The sequence below is a fragment of the Oncorhynchus kisutch genome, linkage group LG17 (genome assembly GCF_002021735.2).
Source record: "Oncorhynchus kisutch isolate 150728-3 linkage group LG17, Okis_V2, whole genome shotgun sequence".
In the NCBI taxonomy this organism is placed as follows: Eukaryota; Metazoa; Chordata; class Actinopteri; order Salmoniformes; family Salmonidae; genus Oncorhynchus; species Oncorhynchus kisutch.
In genome coordinates, this window is record NC_034190.2 from 65,287,771 (window position 1) to 65,306,757 (window position 18,987).

At 41.6% G+C, this 18,987-nt stretch overlaps 3 protein-coding genes across 11 annotated transcripts in view; 1 reads left to right on the top strand and 2 right to left on the bottom strand.

The window, feature by feature from the left end:
- The window catches only part of LOC109908109 (ankyrin repeat and SAM domain-containing protein 1A), a 116,858-nt gene extending 104,952 nt beyond the window's left edge, over positions 1–11,906 (bottom strand). For all 9 annotated transcript variants that reach the window (XM_031794366.1, XM_031794364.1, XM_031794365.1 and 6 more), the window contains exon 1: positions 11,488–11,906. In XM_031794366.1, coding sequence (XP_031650226.1) covers positions 11,488–11,663 — 176 coding nt within the window. In that variant the 5' untranslated portion in view covers positions 11,664–11,906. The remainder of the gene's footprint in view (positions 1–11,487) is intronic.
- A 1,335-nt stretch (positions 11,907–13,241) lies between these two features.
- Positions 13,242–15,074, top strand: taf11 (TAF11 RNA polymerase II, TATA box binding protein (TBP)-associated factor). The gene is made up of 5 exons (XM_020506591.2): positions 13,242–13,726; positions 13,837–13,967; positions 14,087–14,174; positions 14,291–14,387; positions 14,526–15,074. The coding sequence occupies exons 1-5, from the start codon at positions 13,562–13,564 to the stop codon at positions 14,654–14,656; spliced, it is 612 nt and encodes a 203-aa protein (XP_020362180.1). The 5' UTR covers positions 13,242–13,561; the 3' UTR covers positions 14,657–15,074.
- Positions 15,075–15,217: 143 nt separating this feature from the next.
- The window catches only part of LOC109908108 (U1 small nuclear ribonucleoprotein C), a 60,326-nt gene continuing 56,556 nt past the window's right edge, over positions 15,218–18,987 (bottom strand). Inside the window, exon 26 of the mRNA XM_020506579.2 lies at positions 15,218–18,422. Within this exon, the coding sequence (XP_020362168.2) occupies positions 18,306–18,422 (117 nt within the window). The 3' untranslated portion in view covers positions 15,218–18,305. The remainder of the gene's footprint in view (positions 18,423–18,987) is intronic.

Here is an 18,987-nt window from a genome sequence, read left to right on the forward strand (position 1 = left end):
GGTGTTGGATTTCCCAGCTACCACTTCGCTCTCCTGGGTGGAACGACAACATCGAAAGACCGTACAGGGGTCATCCTTCCATCCCCCGTACAGAGGTAATCCTTCCATCCCCTGAACGTGACACTTGCTGCATGCTATTTGCCAAACTCATAACTTGGCTCTTAGCAACTGGAGACAGACAGGCAGCAGCTATTCCACAAATACCTAGGTGCCAGGCACTCTATTAAACTACCATTTCATGAGCATTCTCTTCCTGCTTCACCACATGCCTGGGTGGGTAGTGTCATGTTGTTAACATTAAACCACAGACACACAGATGCTGGGAATACAGGGTGACAGAGAGCTCTATGGTATGTGGAGACACCATGCTCACCTGAGTGGCTGACATGACTGAGTGATTACTCATCACGACATCCTTCTCTCTGATTCACTGCCTCTCTCCCAAATACAGATATGAACACTCAATTGCACAAAGTGGACAAGCCATTCATGCTGAATGAAAGATAATAGGCAAGCATATCAGTTTACATACGTGTATCATTGATCCCACCGCAACCACATTTGTTGTTATTGAACAACAAATGTAGCCTAAGCTAACATGTGCTAACAAGGCATTGGCTATTTTGTACGAGCTTCAATGCCATACAGCACTCCTTCCGTGGCCTCCAACTGCTCTTAAACGCTAGTAAAACCAAATGCATGCTTTTCAACCGTTCGCTGCCTGCACCCGCACGCCTGACCAGCATCACCACCCTGGATGGTTCCGACCTTGAATATGTGGACATCTATAAGTACCTAGGTGTCTGGCTAGACTGTAAACTCTCCTTCCAGACTCATATCAAACATCTCCAATCGAAAATCAAATCAAGAGTCGGCTTTCTATTCCGCAACAAAGCCTTCTTCACTCACGCCGCCAAACTTACCCTAGTAAAACTGACTATCCTACTGATCCTCAACTTCGGCGATGTCATCTACAAAATTGCTTCCAACACTTTATTCAGCAAACTGGATGCAGTTTATCACAGTGCCATCCGTTTTGTCACTAATGCACCTTATACCACCCACCACTGCGACTTGTATGCTCTAGTCGGCTGGCCACATATTCGTCGCCAGACCCACTGGCTCCAGGTCATCTACAAGTCCATGCTAGGTAAAGCTCCGCCTTATCTCAGTTCACTGGTCACGATGGCAACACCCATCCGTAGCACGCGCTCCAGCAGGTGTATCTCACTGATCATCCCTAAAGCCAACACCTAATTTGGCCGCCTTTCGTTCCAGTTCTCTGCTGCCTGTGACTGGAACGAATTGCAAAAATCGCTGAAGTTGGAGACTTTTATCTCCCTCACCAACTTCAAACATCTGCTATCTGAGCAGCTAACCGATCGCTGCAGCTGTACATAGTCTATCGTTAAATAGCCCACCCATTTTTACCTATCTCATCCCCATACTGTTTTTATTTATTTACTTTTCTGCTCTTTTGCACACCAATATCTCTACCTGTACATGACTATCTGATCATTTATCACTCCAGTGTTAATCTGCAAAATTGTAATTATTCACCTACCTCATGCCTTTTGCACACAAAGTATATAGACTCCCCCTTTTTTTCTTTTTCTACTGTGTTATTGGTCCCCCTGCTCAAGCCAGCGCATGTCCAGGCCCGTCTGAATTTTGCCAATGACCATCTGGATGATCCAGAGGAAGAATGGGAGAAGGTCATGTGGTCTGATGAGACAAAAATAGAGCTTTTTGGTCTAAACTCCACTCGCCGTGTTTGGAGGAAGAAGAAGGATGAGTACAACCCCAAGAACACCATCCCAACCGTGAAGCATGGAGGTGGAAACATCATTCTTTGGGGATGCTTTTCTGCAAAGGGGGCAGGACGACTGCACTGTATTGAGGGGAGGATGGGTGGGGCCATGTATCGCAAGATCTTGGCCAACAACCTCCTTCCCTCAGTAAGAGCATTGAAGATGGGTTGTGGCTGGGTCTTCCAGCATGACAACGACCCAAAACACACAGCCAGGGCAACTAAGGAGTGGCTCCGTAAGATGCATCTCAAGGTCCTGGAGTGGCCTAGCCAGTCTCCAGACCTGAACCCAATAGAAGATCTTTGGAGGGAGCTGAAAGTCCATATTGCCCAGCGACAGCCCCGAAACCTGAAGGATCTGGAGAAGGTCTGTATGGAGGAGTGGGCCAAAATCCCTGCTGCAGTGTGTGCAAACCTGGTCAAGAACTACAGGAAATGTATGATCTCTGTAATTGCAAACAAAGGTTTCTGTACCAAATATTAAGTTCTGCTTTTATGATGTATCAAATACTTATGTCATGCAATAAAATGCAAATTAATTACTTCAAAATCATACAAAATGTGATTTTCTGGATTTTTGTATTAGATTCCGTCTCTCACAGTTGAAGTGTACCTATGATCAAAATTACAGACCTCTACATGCTTTGTAAGTAGGAAAACCTGCAAAATCGGCAGTGGATCAAATACTTGTTCTCCCTACTGTATATAATAGAAATATCTTTGCATCGTTTACTATTTTGATTTTGATAAATCAATGTAACTGTTGGGAGTTCAGATGTTTGACGGGTGACTAGATGCATTGTCATCAAATAAATGATTCATTCATGACTATGGATATATTCTGCAATGAGTTAATATGGCTTTGAATCTGCCACACAACAAATCAACAAGTTAGTTTTGAATTGCTTAACAAAGTAGAGCAGTCTGACAATAGGAATTTAAAGAGATTTCACCTCGTTCATAAAGTTGGCAGAAATGATAAGGGATTAAATATAGACCTCCACCAGCTAAAGGAAGATCTGGTAAAATAAGGGTACATTGCTAAAATAAGGGGTCGGTAAACTTTCCGAGAAATTTCCTGAATTTTGGGGGAAATTTTACATGGGAAAGTTAAGCCCGGGAATTTGGGGAATTTTACTTAAGTTAGCTTTTAACAGTGAACCACTTTTGTGGGATACACAAGGCAATTCTAGGTCTAGTGTCATATTTTTATTCCCAATTCAATGGAAATGCAAACCTCTGCGTGCACAGTGCATTGTTCCATCACATGTATAGCTGATTCTTGCACACTAATGAGATGCTATTGGGCCCACACAACAACACTGGCTGAGCCAGGGACTACATGCTTTCTGATAGGTTTTGATTACAATACTGGGTGGGGAGAATATATTTTATATGACATACATGATTTTTTGTTAACTAGTAAATAGTAGCCTACAGCAAAGTGTGTTTAAATCATTTCTAACTTTTTAACAATTCCTGCTAGTTAGTTTTTGCTGCCGTGTGGGTTTTAGCTTGCTTGAGCCAGTTAACTAAAGAGTGTTAATTCACCTGTTTCCATACATGTTTCATTTTAAAACATATCTTACAAAGGAATTGTTTAATCTAACTACTTAAATATTTATCTGTATGTTTTTTTTTTACTATTTTTTTTCTAATCTTTACAGGAAAATGCCACAAGCACTATCTGATGTGGAGACATTTCACTGCAGCTAATGTTGAAGGAAAAGCTATGTACATTTGCAAATACTGTGCCAAATCATGTGAAGAATGCAACAAAGATGCAAAATCATCTGGCCAAGTACATAAAGTTCCTGCAGCGCTCACAACAAGCAACCTCTGACAAAAGTCCCTCTACTTCTATTCGAGGTGTAAATGGTGAATCAGACACCTTATCAATAGCAACAGCTCATTGTCCTCCTGGAATCAGAAGATTTTTTGGAACGTAGTTAGAGAAATGCTCTTGCTCGAGCTGTGTACAGTATGCAACTGGTTCACCTCTGATGCTCACAGGCAATGTGTATTGGAAGAGATTTCTGAATGTTCTTCACCCAGCATACATCCCTCCAACCAGATATGCTTTATCTACTAATTTGCTGCACGCAGAGTTCAACAGAGTTCAAGTGAAGGTCAAGCAAATCATAGAGAAAGCAGACTATTGCAATCTTCTCTGATGGGTGGTTGAATATTTGTGGGCAAGGAATAATTAACTACATCATCTCCACCCTTCAACCAGTATTTTACAAGAGCACAGACACAAGGGACAACAGACACACCAGTCTCTACATTGCAGATGAGCTGAAGGCAGTCATCAATGACCTTGGACCAGAGAAGGTATTTGAACTGGTGACAAGAGAGCCAAGGAAATGGTTAGGTATGTGAAGGGTCATCAAGTTATAGCAGCAATCTACCTCACCAAGCAAAGTGAGAAGAATAAGAGCACCACATTGAAGCTGCCCAGCAACACCCATTGGGATGGTGTTGTCATCATGTTTGACAGTCTCCTGGAGGGGAAGGAGTCTCTCCAAGAAATGTCCATATCACTGTCTGCCGATACAGAAAGCCCCATCAAGAGGATCCTCCTGGATGATGTATTTTGGGGGAAGTGGTAAGCAGCCTGAAACTCCTGAAACCTATAGCAGTAGCCAATGCACGGTTTGAGGGAGACAATGCCATTCTGTCTGATGTTCAGACTGCTTGCAGATGTTAGAGAAGAAACATGTACTCCCCTGCCCACTTCACTGTTGCTCCAAGCAGAAACTGCAGTTCTGAAATACATCAAAATACGTGACGACGTCTGCCTGAAGCCCATACACCCCAAGTATGCTGGCAAGAGCATCCTGTCTGGTGCAGAGATCCACAAGGCCTATGGTGTCATCACTACCTTGTCTCGCCACCGTGGCCTGGATGATGGCAAGGTTCTTGGCAGTCTGGTGAAGTACACTTCCAAGCAAGGGCTTTGGGATAGAAATCAGATATGTTGGCACAACTGCCATATTGCATCAGCCACCTGGTGGAAAGGACTTTGTGGGTCTGAGGCTCTTTCCCCGGTTGCCTCCATCCTCCAAATCCCAACAACATCAGTCGCCTCAGAGCGCAAATGGTCCCTGTTTGGGAACACACACACCAAAGCATGCAACAGGCTGACCAATACAAGGGTTGAAAAATTGGTGGCCATCCGGGCAAATGAAGCTTTTTGAGCCTGACAACAAGCCATCCTCAACAAGGTTGGAAAGTAACAGTCAAGATGAAGCCTCAGAGTCTGATGTTCAAGAGGTGGACATTGAGGTCCTGGGAGAAGACATGGAAGCCTGAGAGGAAGACAACCAAAGCTTTAGTTTCTAGACATTACAGATGTATGTTGAAAACTTATTTGGGAGATGCGATGGATCATTGGGGATCATTCAATATTCCATTTATTTTGTTGTTCAGTGAAATCATTCCACGTGAACTCATGTAATAATGGATCTGTGAGTCGGGAAGCAGGTGAACATTTAATAAAACAACAAAACCAGGAAGGAGACAATTCCATGTGGCTACACACCAGTACACAAAAATAATACCAACTGGTGAGTGAACATAAGAGAGTGACATAAAGGGGAGGAAATGATGATGGTGATGAAGTCCAGGTGTCAATCATAAATTATTAACAGGTGGGCTTAATGATGAGTGCCAGGTGTGCGTAATGATGAATGCCAGGCCCAGTGGTTAGTATTCTGGCGACATCGTACGCCGGAGGGGAGGAGCAGATGCAGAGTTCCTCTGTCCAGTTTCTGTGTTCTTTTGCACATCTTAATATTTTATTTGTATTGGCCAGTCTGAGATTCTAAGCAATTCTGCTTAGAAGGCCAGCATCCCGGAGTCGCCTCTTCACTGTTGACGTTGAGACTGGTATTTTGCGGGTACTTCTTAATGAAGCAGCCAGTTGAGGACGTGTGAGGCGTCTGTTTCTCAAACTAGACACTAAATGTACTTGTCCTCTTGCTCAGTTGTGCATCAGGGCCTCTCACTCCTCTTTCTATTCTGGTTCGAAAAGGTTTGAGCTGTTCTGTGAAGGGAGTAGTACACAGCGTTGTACGAGATCTTCAGTTTCTTGGCAATTCCTCGCATGGAATAGCCTTCATTTCTCAGAACAAGAATAGACTGACGAGTTTCAGAAGAAAGTGCTATGTTTCTGGCCATTTTCAGCCTGTAATCGAACCCACAAATGCTGATGCTCCAGATACTCAACTAGTCTAAAAGCCAGTTTTATTGCTTCTTTAATCAGAACAGTTTTCAGCTGTGCTAACATAATTGCAAAAGGGTTTTCTAATGATCAATTACCCTTTTAAAATGATCAACTTGGATTAGCTAACACAACATGCCATTGGAACACAGAAGTGATGGTTGCTGATAATGGGCCTCTGTACACCTAGATATTAGATATTCCATTAAAAAAAATTTGTTTTTAAATGTTTCCAGCTACAATAGTCATTTACAACATTAACAATGTCTGCACTGTATTTCTGATCAATTTCATGTTATTTTAATGGACAATTTAAAACTTTTCTTTCAAAAACAAGGACATTTCTAAATGTCCCCAAACTTTTGAACGGTAATGCATTTCCGTTAATTCCCACAGAAAGTTTCCAACTCTGAATATTCCTCAAAATGTGCAACCCTAGTCGCTAATAATCATCTAGCTAGCTAGCTAGCTAGCATGGTCAGCATGTGAAGCAGCGCACTGTTTGTCCAGGCTACTGATATTGCCTGTGTTGTTCAGCATTCAAAACTACTTGATGATCAATGACTGTCAACAGTTACATGCAGTTCGACACTGAGGAAGAGGACGCATCAGTTGTCACAAAATATTAGGTATTTTCGGAAGGTAAAAAAAGTAATATGAGCAAAACTATTTAGTGAACAGGCGATTCATAAGATTTTCTGACCGATGTGTGATACATTTGGATAGGTTTGGGGTCCCCCAGACCTTGCATTTGAACCGGGGACTGATGCGTATCGGTGAATCGTTACATCTCTACCTATTGTACTATTAAAAAATATATATATTTATAAAAATATATATTTTTTTTTTAAAGAGTCCATTTGGAGAAAAGAGAATGCATTTAAGAATGTTTTTTCTACAGCTGACAGCTCTTTCTTTACTTGGACATTGAGCCTAGAAAATGCCCAGACTGGTCCTTGAGGACTCATAAAAATATAAAAAATGGCTGTTCTATATGTTGTGTAAATGGGATAAAGGAGCTTGCTGTTAATTTAAGAGACAATACACAGCCCTTCATCGGCCTAAGCTTGGTGAGTGTCAGTTCGGTTAGTGCTCCTCCATGCATTCCTCTGTTAATTTCCCGTAAGTGGGAAGGCCAGGCTCTCTCTTGCTCTCCCTGGCCTGCCATGGACTCAACTTACCCCGGCCCTGGCCCAGCCACTGCAGCTGGGGCTGTTTGGACAACCTGGTACAGGAAGTTCCGGAGAGGAGTTCTTCCTGTGGACCTCCAGGATCGAGACGGGTCATGGAGCCCAAGTGAGATCATGGCATTATGTTGCAGTAAATGTACAGTACACTATTTGTAAAGGCATAGCTTGCAGTTAATGTATGACATTCAGATTCAGTCATTTGTTTCACCACTTCTGCTTCTTTAGTTAGTCTTAAACCACTGGATTAAAGCACCTCCATTGGCCTAGGGCCAATCACGTGTTTATTGTAGAGGATGAGACAGTGGTAGTCAAAAAACAGTGGTGGTCAACTATATTGAAATGTGAACTGAATAGCACATGGTTATTCTGGCATTGACAGTGAAATGTCATTGAATCCAACCCTGGTGATCAGGAAGCCTTATCAGGCACCATTCTGCTGCTGTTCAGTCTGAAAGGTTGTTATTGATGCCGAGCAGGGAGCAGGTAATGTTGACAGGGCTGCCTGTCTCCTACCATGATAGCTGCGGGGAATGCCATCCAGTGCCAGTCCCATTCCATTCAATTATCTTTCTGTTTCAGAGTAATACAAAGCACATGTGGGGCTTCTGAACATGATGGGCTTGTGTCTGTCCAATTGAGTTTTCCATTCAGGCATTCAGGAAAAGTAGACAATCTGCAGAGCGAAGCTGTGCTCCTGCCTAGTTACAAAAGCAACAAGTCTCAACACGTGCTCCATTCCAAAGAAAGAACTGCAAAACATTCAGCACAAACACAACACACCTTCGCCAATGATGATAGTAAATGTGGGAATTTTAAAAAACTGTTGCATGCGTTATGCAAAGAAGAGCAACTACCTATGCTGTGCCTGTGCTATAAACAGATGTCAGTGTTCCAGTAGCTGGTGGGAAGAAGTGCAACATGAAAGTAGAATATGCAGAGACTTGGGCCTAGGCCTATAGGTTAGTGCTTTTCCATCATGAAAATAAGTTGAGCAAGCTGCACACTACACAGACCAACCAACCATCTTTAGGGTAAATCCATTTGAATTTAATCACTTTATGACAGAATTCATTTTGATTTAAACAAAACTTTCCATACATGTTTGCCCATGGAAGAAGTGGTCAGAAAGTGTATTTTTTCACAAGGTGTTCAAAGTTGACCAATCTTGCATACCACCCCATACCATGAGACATCCATGTCTTCATCACTGGAAATGATAAACGGTTGAGTTTGGTTACATTTAAAACCTTACGAACAGTGTTGTCAAACGAATGGTAATTCACATTCATGCCCCTAAACATATTGACATTTTCATTACATGTGCTAAATTAAATGTCACATACAACAGCAAACACTACCCCTGAGCCTCTCTGTGGTAAACATGTCAATAAATCTGTATAGCTCACATATACTTAGAGGCAATGCTAATGGTATATTTTAAAGGCTGAAGGGCCCACAGCCTTTCAGAGAATTGAGTGATATTAGGCTGCAGTAGTGAAGCTTTTAACAGTCAATGGTTAGACCATCGTTTTTATTTATTTCCAACAAGTGCTAGCCAATCATTTCCAAGAGGAAGGTTGGCAGCCATTGATTAAGCGAGCCAGACCAGATGATACAATGGGCTCTTCAGTCAATGCCCGCCTAAACAGATCAGTAACAGAGAGGCAGGGATGGAGGCAGCCTTGACTGAATCATGACATCCCTGAATTTCCGATTAAGAAGGTTTAATGTAATTAGCTAGAGTACAGTCAGTGTAGTGTACAGCCTGGCATGAGTAGCACAGCGATGCATCACCTTGGGGATTTTAGCAAACACTTGTCTCAGCCACGAGACGTAGGCACCCTGATGAGGCTTATACAGTGGGGAGAACAAATATTTGATAACCTGCAAAATCGGCAGTGTTTCCTACTTACAAAGCATGTAGAGGTCTGTAATTTTGATCATAGGTACACTTCAACCGTGAGAGACGGAATCTAAAACAAAAATCCAGAAAATCACATTGTATGATTTTGAAGTAATTAATTTGAATTTTATTGCATGGCATGTGTATTTGATCACCTACCAACCAGTAAGAATTCCAGCTCTCACAGACCTGTTAGTTTTTCTTTAAGAAGCCCTCCTGTTCTCCACTCATTACCTGTATTAACTGCACCTGTTTGAACTCGTTACCTGTATAAAAGACACCTGTCCACACACTCAATCAAACAGACTCCAACCTGCAAACATCATTCTTTGGGGATGCTTTTCTGCAAAGGGGACAGGATGACTGCACCGTAGAGGGGAGGATGGATGGGGCCATGTATCGTGAGATCTTGGCCAACAACCTCCTTCCCTCAGTAAGAGCATTGAAGATGGGTCGTGGCTGGGTCTTCCAGCATGACAACACCCGAAACACCCGAAACACACAGCCAGGGCAACTAAGGAGTGGCTCCGTAAGAAGCATCTCAAGGTCCTGGAGTGGCCTAGCCAGTCTCCAGACCTGAACCCAATAGAAATTCTTTGGCGTGAGCTGAAAGTCCGTATTGCCCAGCGACGGCCCCGAAACCTGAAGGTCTGTATGGAGGAGTGGGCCAAAATCCCTGCTGCAGCGTGTGCAAACCTGGTCAAGAACTACAGGAAACTTATGATCTCTGCAATTGCAAACAAAGGTTTCTGTACCTATTAAGTTACAATAATATTAAGTTCTGCTTTTCTGATGTATCAAATACTTATGTCATGCAATAAAATGCAAATTAATTACATCATACAGTGTGATTTTTCTGGGATTTTTGTTTTAGATTCAGTCTCTCACAGTTGAAGTGGACCTATGATAAAAATTACAGACCTCTACATGCTTTGTAAGTAGGAAAATTGTCAGTGTATCAAACACTTGTTCTCCCCACTGTAGGAGGTTGATTGACAGGGCTGCTGCGCACCTGTATGTTGCCAGCATTCTGATTGTCATCGGTTTATTTGGTCCAGAATGAAAAATAACATTAAAGCCCTTTCCGTGGTTAACACGGTTTCTTAGCCAAAGACATGAGATGGAAGGCATATCATGGCATAAAACCTTTTGAGAGTTTAAGAGGAAGTTCCATGTTATGACCATGTTACCTCCAATCTTCCATGTTAAACTTTACTGTGTAGGGGTGGGCAGTTGGTCCTTGTGCATTTTCTGTACGAGGTTAAGGTCAGGAGGTGCTTTACCAACCCAACAGCCCTTTGCTAGCTTGCCAAGTAGCAAAGGACCATTAACATGGCAGGTTTAAAGCCGCTTGGAGTATGTTACTGAGTAGACAAAAGGGCACCACAGGTCCCAAGGCAATGAATGACTCCAAGCCCAGTGGAAATGGCACTGACAGTCTCATAGGGCTTGAGGTAGCCTAGGTCATTGTGTTTTCAATGTTTCCCTTTCTCTTGCAACCTTTACCTGAAAGGGCTGTAGAGGTGCCACCAACATTATTACTTCTGACATTGTCACCACTCAGTGGGCATTCAAGTGCACTCCATCTATGCCTATGTAATCCTATCAGCACAAAGAACCCTGAGCAAGATGGACTGTGGTTCAAATAAACCAATATTGTTCCCTGCATGATCAAGTAAGAAACAGCATGCAACTGCCCAGGCCGCCGACACACTGCATTCCACCCACTTGCTAGTAGAGACTAGCTCCGGGAGGGCATGGAACAACAATGCCAGGAGAATAATGTTCCATTTCACTGACAGCTCGTGTTTCATTGCCTTTATCGCGGTTTATGTGAACCAAATTAATCTTGGCATATGAGAATTAATGGGTCTGGCATCAATATGATAAAAATACTATAATTATGTTTGGGCGTTTGTAGACAATTTTTCTCAATGACAACGGTCCAAAATGTATAGACAAACCAAAACCATTGACTAGTTAGCTACGATTAAATGGAGGACTAGAGTTTGCAATACGACATACTGGTAACATATTAATATCTTGCGTATGTAAGAAGGTTTCTGCTGCATGTGGCATTTTATTTATGTATTTTGCACTGACGATCATCTAACAAAGAGGCACTCCATTGCGCATGCAACGTTAATGTGTTATTTTTAAACATGGCAAGGGTCCACTGCATGGATGCAAATTAGCAAATGAATATCTACTGCTGTGATTGCAAAATACAATAAAATGATTGATCAGGGGGGTTGTTTACTGAATGTGGCTTTGCCGTTTACAACACACTTTATGACCACCTAGGTCTAGGTCGGAACCATCTCGCTCTGCCTTCCATTCATCCGCTGCTCTCCCCTACCTGAGAAGGCTGGAAAGCGGGTGCGAAGCATTGTGACCACTGCTATTGCTGCTTCCACCAGTCCCCGATGATCCACTACCACTTCCAGTCGACTGTCGTTTCCCAGAGAGAAGCTTTTCCACGGCGGCAAGATTTCCTGTGCGCGCCGCCTCTAGGAGTTCCTGCTCCTTCCCCATCTCGGATCGAGAAGGGGGTCGGAGGATTTGGGAAAGAGGGGGTTGGAAAGCGGGAGAAAAAATCCTTTGCGGTCCTCTACTAATCTCACAGGCGTACTTGTTCTTTCAACGCCGAAGAAAACGATGGTTCCCTCCACCGCTGGATCAGTCTCTCCAGCGTTACAATTTCACAGAATGTCTAATCCCCCACTGTGACTCCGGGGAAAACTTTAGTTAAGCACCACAGAGCCAAATGAAACTTCCTTCGCCCTGTCTCAAGCGCGCGTCACTTCCTCAAAACTGCCCCTTTCTGACGACGTCGATCAATCAGTTTGTTCATAATCTTGCATTATTGTATTTAGTTGGTGATTATTGTATTCCATTATATTCTACTACCAATGTCGAAGAACATAATAATCATATTCCTACAACTATAAAAGCACATAATTCATCCAGAACATTTTTCAATGTACAAAATATATAAGTGCTGAAGTGCACAGTACATGGTCATTACATTTACATTTTTGTCATTTAGCAGACACTCTTACCCAGAGCGATTTACAGTTAGTGCATCCATCTTAAGATAGCTAGTTGGGACAACCACATATGACAGGCATAATAAGTACACGGGTTAGGGTTTGGTCGGCGTAGGCCGTCAATGTTAATTAGAATATGTTCTTAACTGACTTGCCTAGTCTAAAGGTTAAATAAATAAAACACCTCCTCAATAAAGTGGCTATCAATAAAGTCAGCGTTAGAAAGGGCGGGGTGGTTCAAGGTGAGGAGGGGGATTATTTAAAATACTATTTGAAGAGGTAGGGTTTCAGGTGCATTCAGAAGATGGACAGGGACTTTGCTGTCCTAGTTTTAGGGGAAGCTGGTTCCACCATTGGGTGGTCAGGACAGAGATGAGCTTGGACTGGGCTGAGCTGCCCTCCCATAGGGGTGCAATAATAAAGGTAAAGAAATATGTTTTATTTTCACATACACTGGACAGATGCAGGGAAATGTGCTGTTTTACATGGTCAGCCATATTAGGTCAGCACCCCTGGAGAAAAGTAGGGTTAAGTGCCTTACTCAAGGGCACAGCAACAGATGTTTCACCTTGTCAGCTCCGGTATTCGAACCCAACCTTTCGGTTACATGTCCAACGCTAACTCTCTCTTTCTCCTGACATTTTTTTGAGAGACGCTGAAGGAGCAATCATAAAACAAAAAATACCCTTATTGGTTCCAGAGAGTTAAATGTATTTTAAAGTTAATTATCGAGGCTATTGACATATTAATATAGTTTAAAACGTCGATTATCAAATTACATTTAGTTAGAGCACTGATCATCTAAAAAAGAGCCTAGTATTTTCTTTCCCATTTAAACAAACACTGTAACAAGTATGACTAGTTGAATGGAAATACGCCACTGTACATAAAGCACTGGACCAAATATAACGGAATATGTGCATTTTTTCTCAAATGACAAAGAAAGGACAGAATTATAATATATATATATATATATATATATTGTAATTAAATACTTCTAATGTCACCGCCACATATATATTATTGTTGTCAATGCTCTCACTTTAAAGGACAATAGAGGGTTTAAGCCGGAAGTTGATTTCAGCAGCAGCTTCCGGCCTGAATGTTCTCCATGTTGTTTTTTGATGTTGCTTCAAAACATTTCTCTTTCGCGCTTTAGCTAATATTTTGCAAAAGTAACGGTTTTGTTTTTTTGATCAATAAACGTGGTACGTAGAATTCCACGAGGATAGTAAGTCACGAGGACAGTAAGTGAGCGTAGGTGGCTGTGGAGTTGTTTGCTAGCAGTTAGCTAACTTGTTGATGTTTCTCGAGTCAAACATTTCCGTTTTGACTGTTGCATAATTATACATTATATTGGTGCGGTAAGATTTCGAATGAGTTATGGCAGACCCAGCTAGGATAAAGACTGAATCCAACTCTGAGAATTCATTGGCTGCTAGAGAAAGCCCTAAAACCGAAGACACTGAAGAAGTGCCTGTGACCTCGGATGCAGACACCGAATCAAAAGATTCCTCCTCACAATCACTCAAACGCGAACACAAACCGGTAAGTGGCTTGTTAGAATAACTATATTGAAACATTGGCCCTACATCCACATTCAAGATATAGTAGTATATATCTACAATCCTTTGTTTACTTTGCATGACCTGCTGAAGGACTCTGTTGCTGGAGATGATGAGGATGAGGGAACCTCAGATCAACCAGCTTCCAAAAAACTAAAAGTTGAGCCTGAGAAGAAAAAGGAGAAGCGGCAAAAGGTTGACGAGGATGAGATTCAGAAGATGCAGTAAGATTCTGATACTGTAATTTGTGTTAAGAGGAAGTTCCAACAAATAATTGTGCACTATGACAATTATTTGTTGCAAGCATTCATACATGACATTTTTTCCCTCTGGTGTTGTCCAGGGTTTTGGTCTCATCCTTCTCTGAGGAGCAGCTTAACCGCTATGAGATGTATAGACGCTCTGCTTTCCCCAAAGCTGCCATCAAGAGGGTAAGACCTTTAGGCACATATGTAATTATATTTAATCAGAATCCGTTCCATTTTAATATTACATTTCACTGATGCTTGTATTTCAATGTATGCTTTTCTTTACCTGGTTGATACAGCTGATACAGTCCATTACAGGATCCTCAGTCTCTCAAAATGTGGTTATCGCCATGTCTGGTATTTCCAAGGTCTTCGCTGGAGAAATAGTGGAGGAAGGTCAGTGGGGGACACCACTGAGTTAATATTGACTAGTTGGCCAGATATGAGATCTGGATCGTTTGTCTTGTATCTTCACCAACGAAGGTTTTGAAGCATTTTGATTACTCTGACATGCTTCTCTGTTTGGTCCTGCAGCTCTGGATGTGTGTGAGAAGTGGGGGGACACGCCTCCCCTGCAGCCCAAGCACATGAGGGAGGCTGTCAGGAGGCTGAAGAGCAGAGAGCAGATCCCCAACACCAAGCACAAGAACATCCTATTTCACTGAGCCACTCATGCCCTGCTGATTATAGATAGATCCAAGCGGTGATGTATTCACCTTTCAGATGGTGGCATCTTACACACCACTTTCATGTTCATTCACTATTCCAATGTCCATTGGTTTGGCCATGAAGGCAAGTGCAGTAAACTGTTGTCAGGAACTCCAAAGTCAACCTTTGTGTTATATTTGAGGGCATTTCTTGGATATACTAATGGTCAATAATAAAATGACCACAGCATCAAGGTTTGTGCCAATGTTCTAAAATAAATTTTATTTGAGCAGTTGGTGAAGCATGGAAGTATCCAAAACTGGTCACTTCTAGTACTTCCTGGGAAAATGTTTCAGTTAAACCATTTTATTAGACCTCAGGTCAATCATTTTGGGCCATATTTCAATAAATAAAAGGACACATTTGTTAATGATTTATCTTCTCTTGTAAGATGAGCTTGTGTGTGCATGTGTCTAACTTTAAACCTGCTCACTGGCCAATAAATACATAATACAACCATACTGAGTAAAGTCACCCACCACCCTACACTGAATATAGATAGCACACAAATAATGACAGTTGGTTCAGTAGTTTATCACTTTGAAACATTTCACATACTAATTTGGTTCACAGAACCAAGTTTAGTCTTATTCAATGATGTGATGACTTCTAAGCAAGTGTTACACAAATATTACATAATACTGTCAGAGGGCCTCCCACAACATTAGTGTCAGGAAAATATCAGGGATGATCCTCTAAGTGATTCACATTAAGCAAGTGCAATTTCTAGTGAACATACCACACCTAAGTGCAAATAATCCACAAGGTATAGAGCAAAAGAACAATCAGTTCAGTTACAATGCATGCACTCACTCCTTCCACAACATTGATAATATTTTTGCAAAGTCATTCTGATGACGAAGACGAAAGAAGAGAAAGCAGCCCATGTAGGGAGGTGCCTGGTATCCCAGTCCCATCCCCATACATCATGGTAACCCAAGCAAGATAAGGGATGCAGTAGAAGTGTAACTTGACAGGCAGTGAGGAGGGAGCTGGCTGGGGGCAGAGTGGGCACCCTGCTGTGAACAGAGAGGTACTAACAGGGTTCTAAGGAGGGGGTGAGGATTGATTTTTAGACACACTTAGTCACAGTCAACATAACTGCATCCTTCCAACTGGGGATGTAATTTTCATTCCCCATCACACTGACAGCCAAGGCCATGCCAAAAAGCAAATATCAGCAAGAAAATTGGGGCGCTGATATTATTGAGAATGGAATCACTGCTTTGTTACACTGACTGACCTTGAGGGAATTTTCAAATACAAAACATGCAGGATGGGAAAAAAACTGAACTATTTTTTATTTGATAATCTTATTCATACATAAAAAAATAAAAAAATTCCCTCTCAGAATATGGGCAAAACAGACTTCCTCCTATTGCTTCATGCTACTTCCCACAATTAGAAAGTAACACTGTCATTCATATTCATATTGGAAGGCAACCAGAAAATCAGTGGCATATTATTCTGACCACCAGAGGTCTCAAACTACCACTCAGAAGAGAGTGGAGAATGATGCTAAAAGCTCAACTGAGGGTTGTGGAGTTATTAACTTGTTAGCACTGTACCACATACACAAACAAGTCTCTTGATCCATTTGAGTTTCTCACAACTCACACTTGTTTTGCGGAATGTGACTTGGATCTAAGTAACGTTACTCCAATGTCTCTCCTCTCACTCATCAGGACCAAATACTAATCTAAATACAAAAAAACATACAAATAATACAATTTAAATACTTCTAATGTCACCGCCACATCATACCCTAGAAATGCTACAAAAATATATAATTAAAACATAACCACATCATTAAATAATACTAGAAATTATTCCAATTAGTACAAAGGCTTCACGACTTTTACATAGTAATAGAAAGGTACCCAATGGGTGGAATACATGAACAAATTGGCATTAATGCACCTGTCAGTTTTACTGTAGATAAAATGATTAGTATTATACATATATTGTGCATATATAGACAATTAAGATTCATTATCTCTATTCTTTGATATGATGGCTGTGCCACTAGTGTTTGTTTGACATGGCTAGTAGCTACACTGTCTAATGGAAAATCATTTAAAAAAAGACAATAGCTGCAAAAAGAAAAATTCATGTTACATGCCTGTAAAAGTTCATATCAAAAGAATAACACTACATTTCATCCATGCAGTGAGGTATTAGTACATGCCTAGAATGTGTGTTTCTCCATGCAGATGAGTGAGTTAAGGAGATCAAGTAATACCGGTCTGAGGGCAGGGTACACCTCATGTAACAAACTAAATGAGTTAACGTACCGCAACAATTGTGGAACCTTTCCTCAAAAGGCATGCGTCATCTGAACATTAAACGAAGAATACAAATATAGTTTTACAGTCACAAAATGTAATACTTTTTTATGATGCAAAGATAACACTGGGGAATGACCTGGTGTCTGAAAAAGTCTGAACAGTGTGGAGACAGCTTGCCCTACCCTCTGATACACAACCAATCAATCAAAGGGATAGATATGCAGGTTTGTCTTGTGCTCCCATTCACAGGAGCTCCATGGATACAGTGCAGTACTGCTTGAAGTCAAAGTGCTTTTCTTTCCCTAATCTTCTATTTAATACACTATGGTTCTAAACAATGGTTACATTAATGCATCTAAGATACCAGCTCCTAACTATACAGACCTACAGTTATGTACAACTATGGACAGGACCTACTTAACATTGACAAGCAGTTTAATCTTTGAAGCTTTGTGGATGTTTGTAAACCCACACACCAAGATTCCTAAAACACTAGTGATCTTCACACAGCATGCCTGACAGTGAATGATTTGTACATGAAAACATATCATCAACAGACATCAATTACAACTCTGACTGTTCTCTGGCATATAAGACACAGTGCATATAATTAAGCAATAAGGCACAATGGGTGTGGTATATGGCCAGTATACCACGGCTAAGGGATGTTCTTATGCACAACACATTGCGGAGTGCCCGGACACAGCCCTTGGTATATTGGTCATATACCACAAACCCCCGGGGTGCCTTACTGCTATTTTAAACTGGTTATCAATGTAATTAGAGGAGTAAAAATACATGTTTTGTCATACCTGTGGTATGCGGTCTGATATACCACGGCCATCAGCCAATCAGCATTCCGGGCTCTAACCACTCAGTCTACAAGACACATTTTGGCATGTGTTCTTCAAATCAAAGATAAATGGCAATTGAGTTGCAGCCCAACAATGAGTTAACTATTCTCTATGGTGGTTTAAATTAAAACTGCTTTTGTACAGCAGAAGGGAACATGTTTAGATTGTCAGATGAAACTAGTGCCTGTTATTATGTACCTCAGAGTGTAAAGAGTGACTTCAGTGGGGCTTCTTGTTAATACAAGGGCCCCCTATGTGTTCTCTGGAAGTGACACACTGTTTGTACAATTCATTAGAAGAGCTTGAGCTTTCGAACTACCAGGGTGGATTCCACCATTGGGTGCTCATCTTTGTTGTTTACAAATTGTCATATGCCTGAGTCCAGACATTTCATTCAGTTCCTTTACTCCCTTATTGATGCAGTGTCAGTATATCGCCCTCTGCTGGTTGGGGGAGTAAAGTAGTCACAGGTCAAACATGGGGTCGTATTTCCTGACCTCCAGGAGGAGACGTTCTCGGTCAGTGAGCGCTTGAGAGAGGGCCAACTGAGCCTCCAATAGCTGGGACCCCAGGGATGGACTCTGAAGGGAAAATGTTGTCGGCTTTATTAGTTTTCACTTCTAGATAACGTTTCTCTGCTAGGGCAAGTAGCCAGATATCTATTCAGCTATAATTGGAATACCTGCTGCCTTGATTTGGACCCTCATAGCCTTAACAAGATAACAAGAACAGGAGAACTACAACTGTCTCGTTGGCAACAGATTCTTCAACTATTACAACAGGAATACAGGATCTGTATAAGTAGATGGTAGATGGAATTGTGGACTTACCTTCATCTAATCATCCATCATTTAACTTACAGCATTCCAGCTAAGCCCTATGAGTTTGTATTTCTAAATCAACGGTTTCACACACATTTAAAGTAAAAATAATATATAGCTACTGTAATTACAATGCAACTATTGTAGGGATTGTGCTATCATAAATAAACACCATTTATGCTACGCTTTCATTTTACACGGTGGTGAGAACTAGCCTAATCCTTACTCACCCTAACACAATCATGTTTTTGTTAACAGCTTGTGCGGTCTGTTTATCTTGAGTCATTATCTTGAGTTCATTAACCCTGTAATAATCTGTAATGGG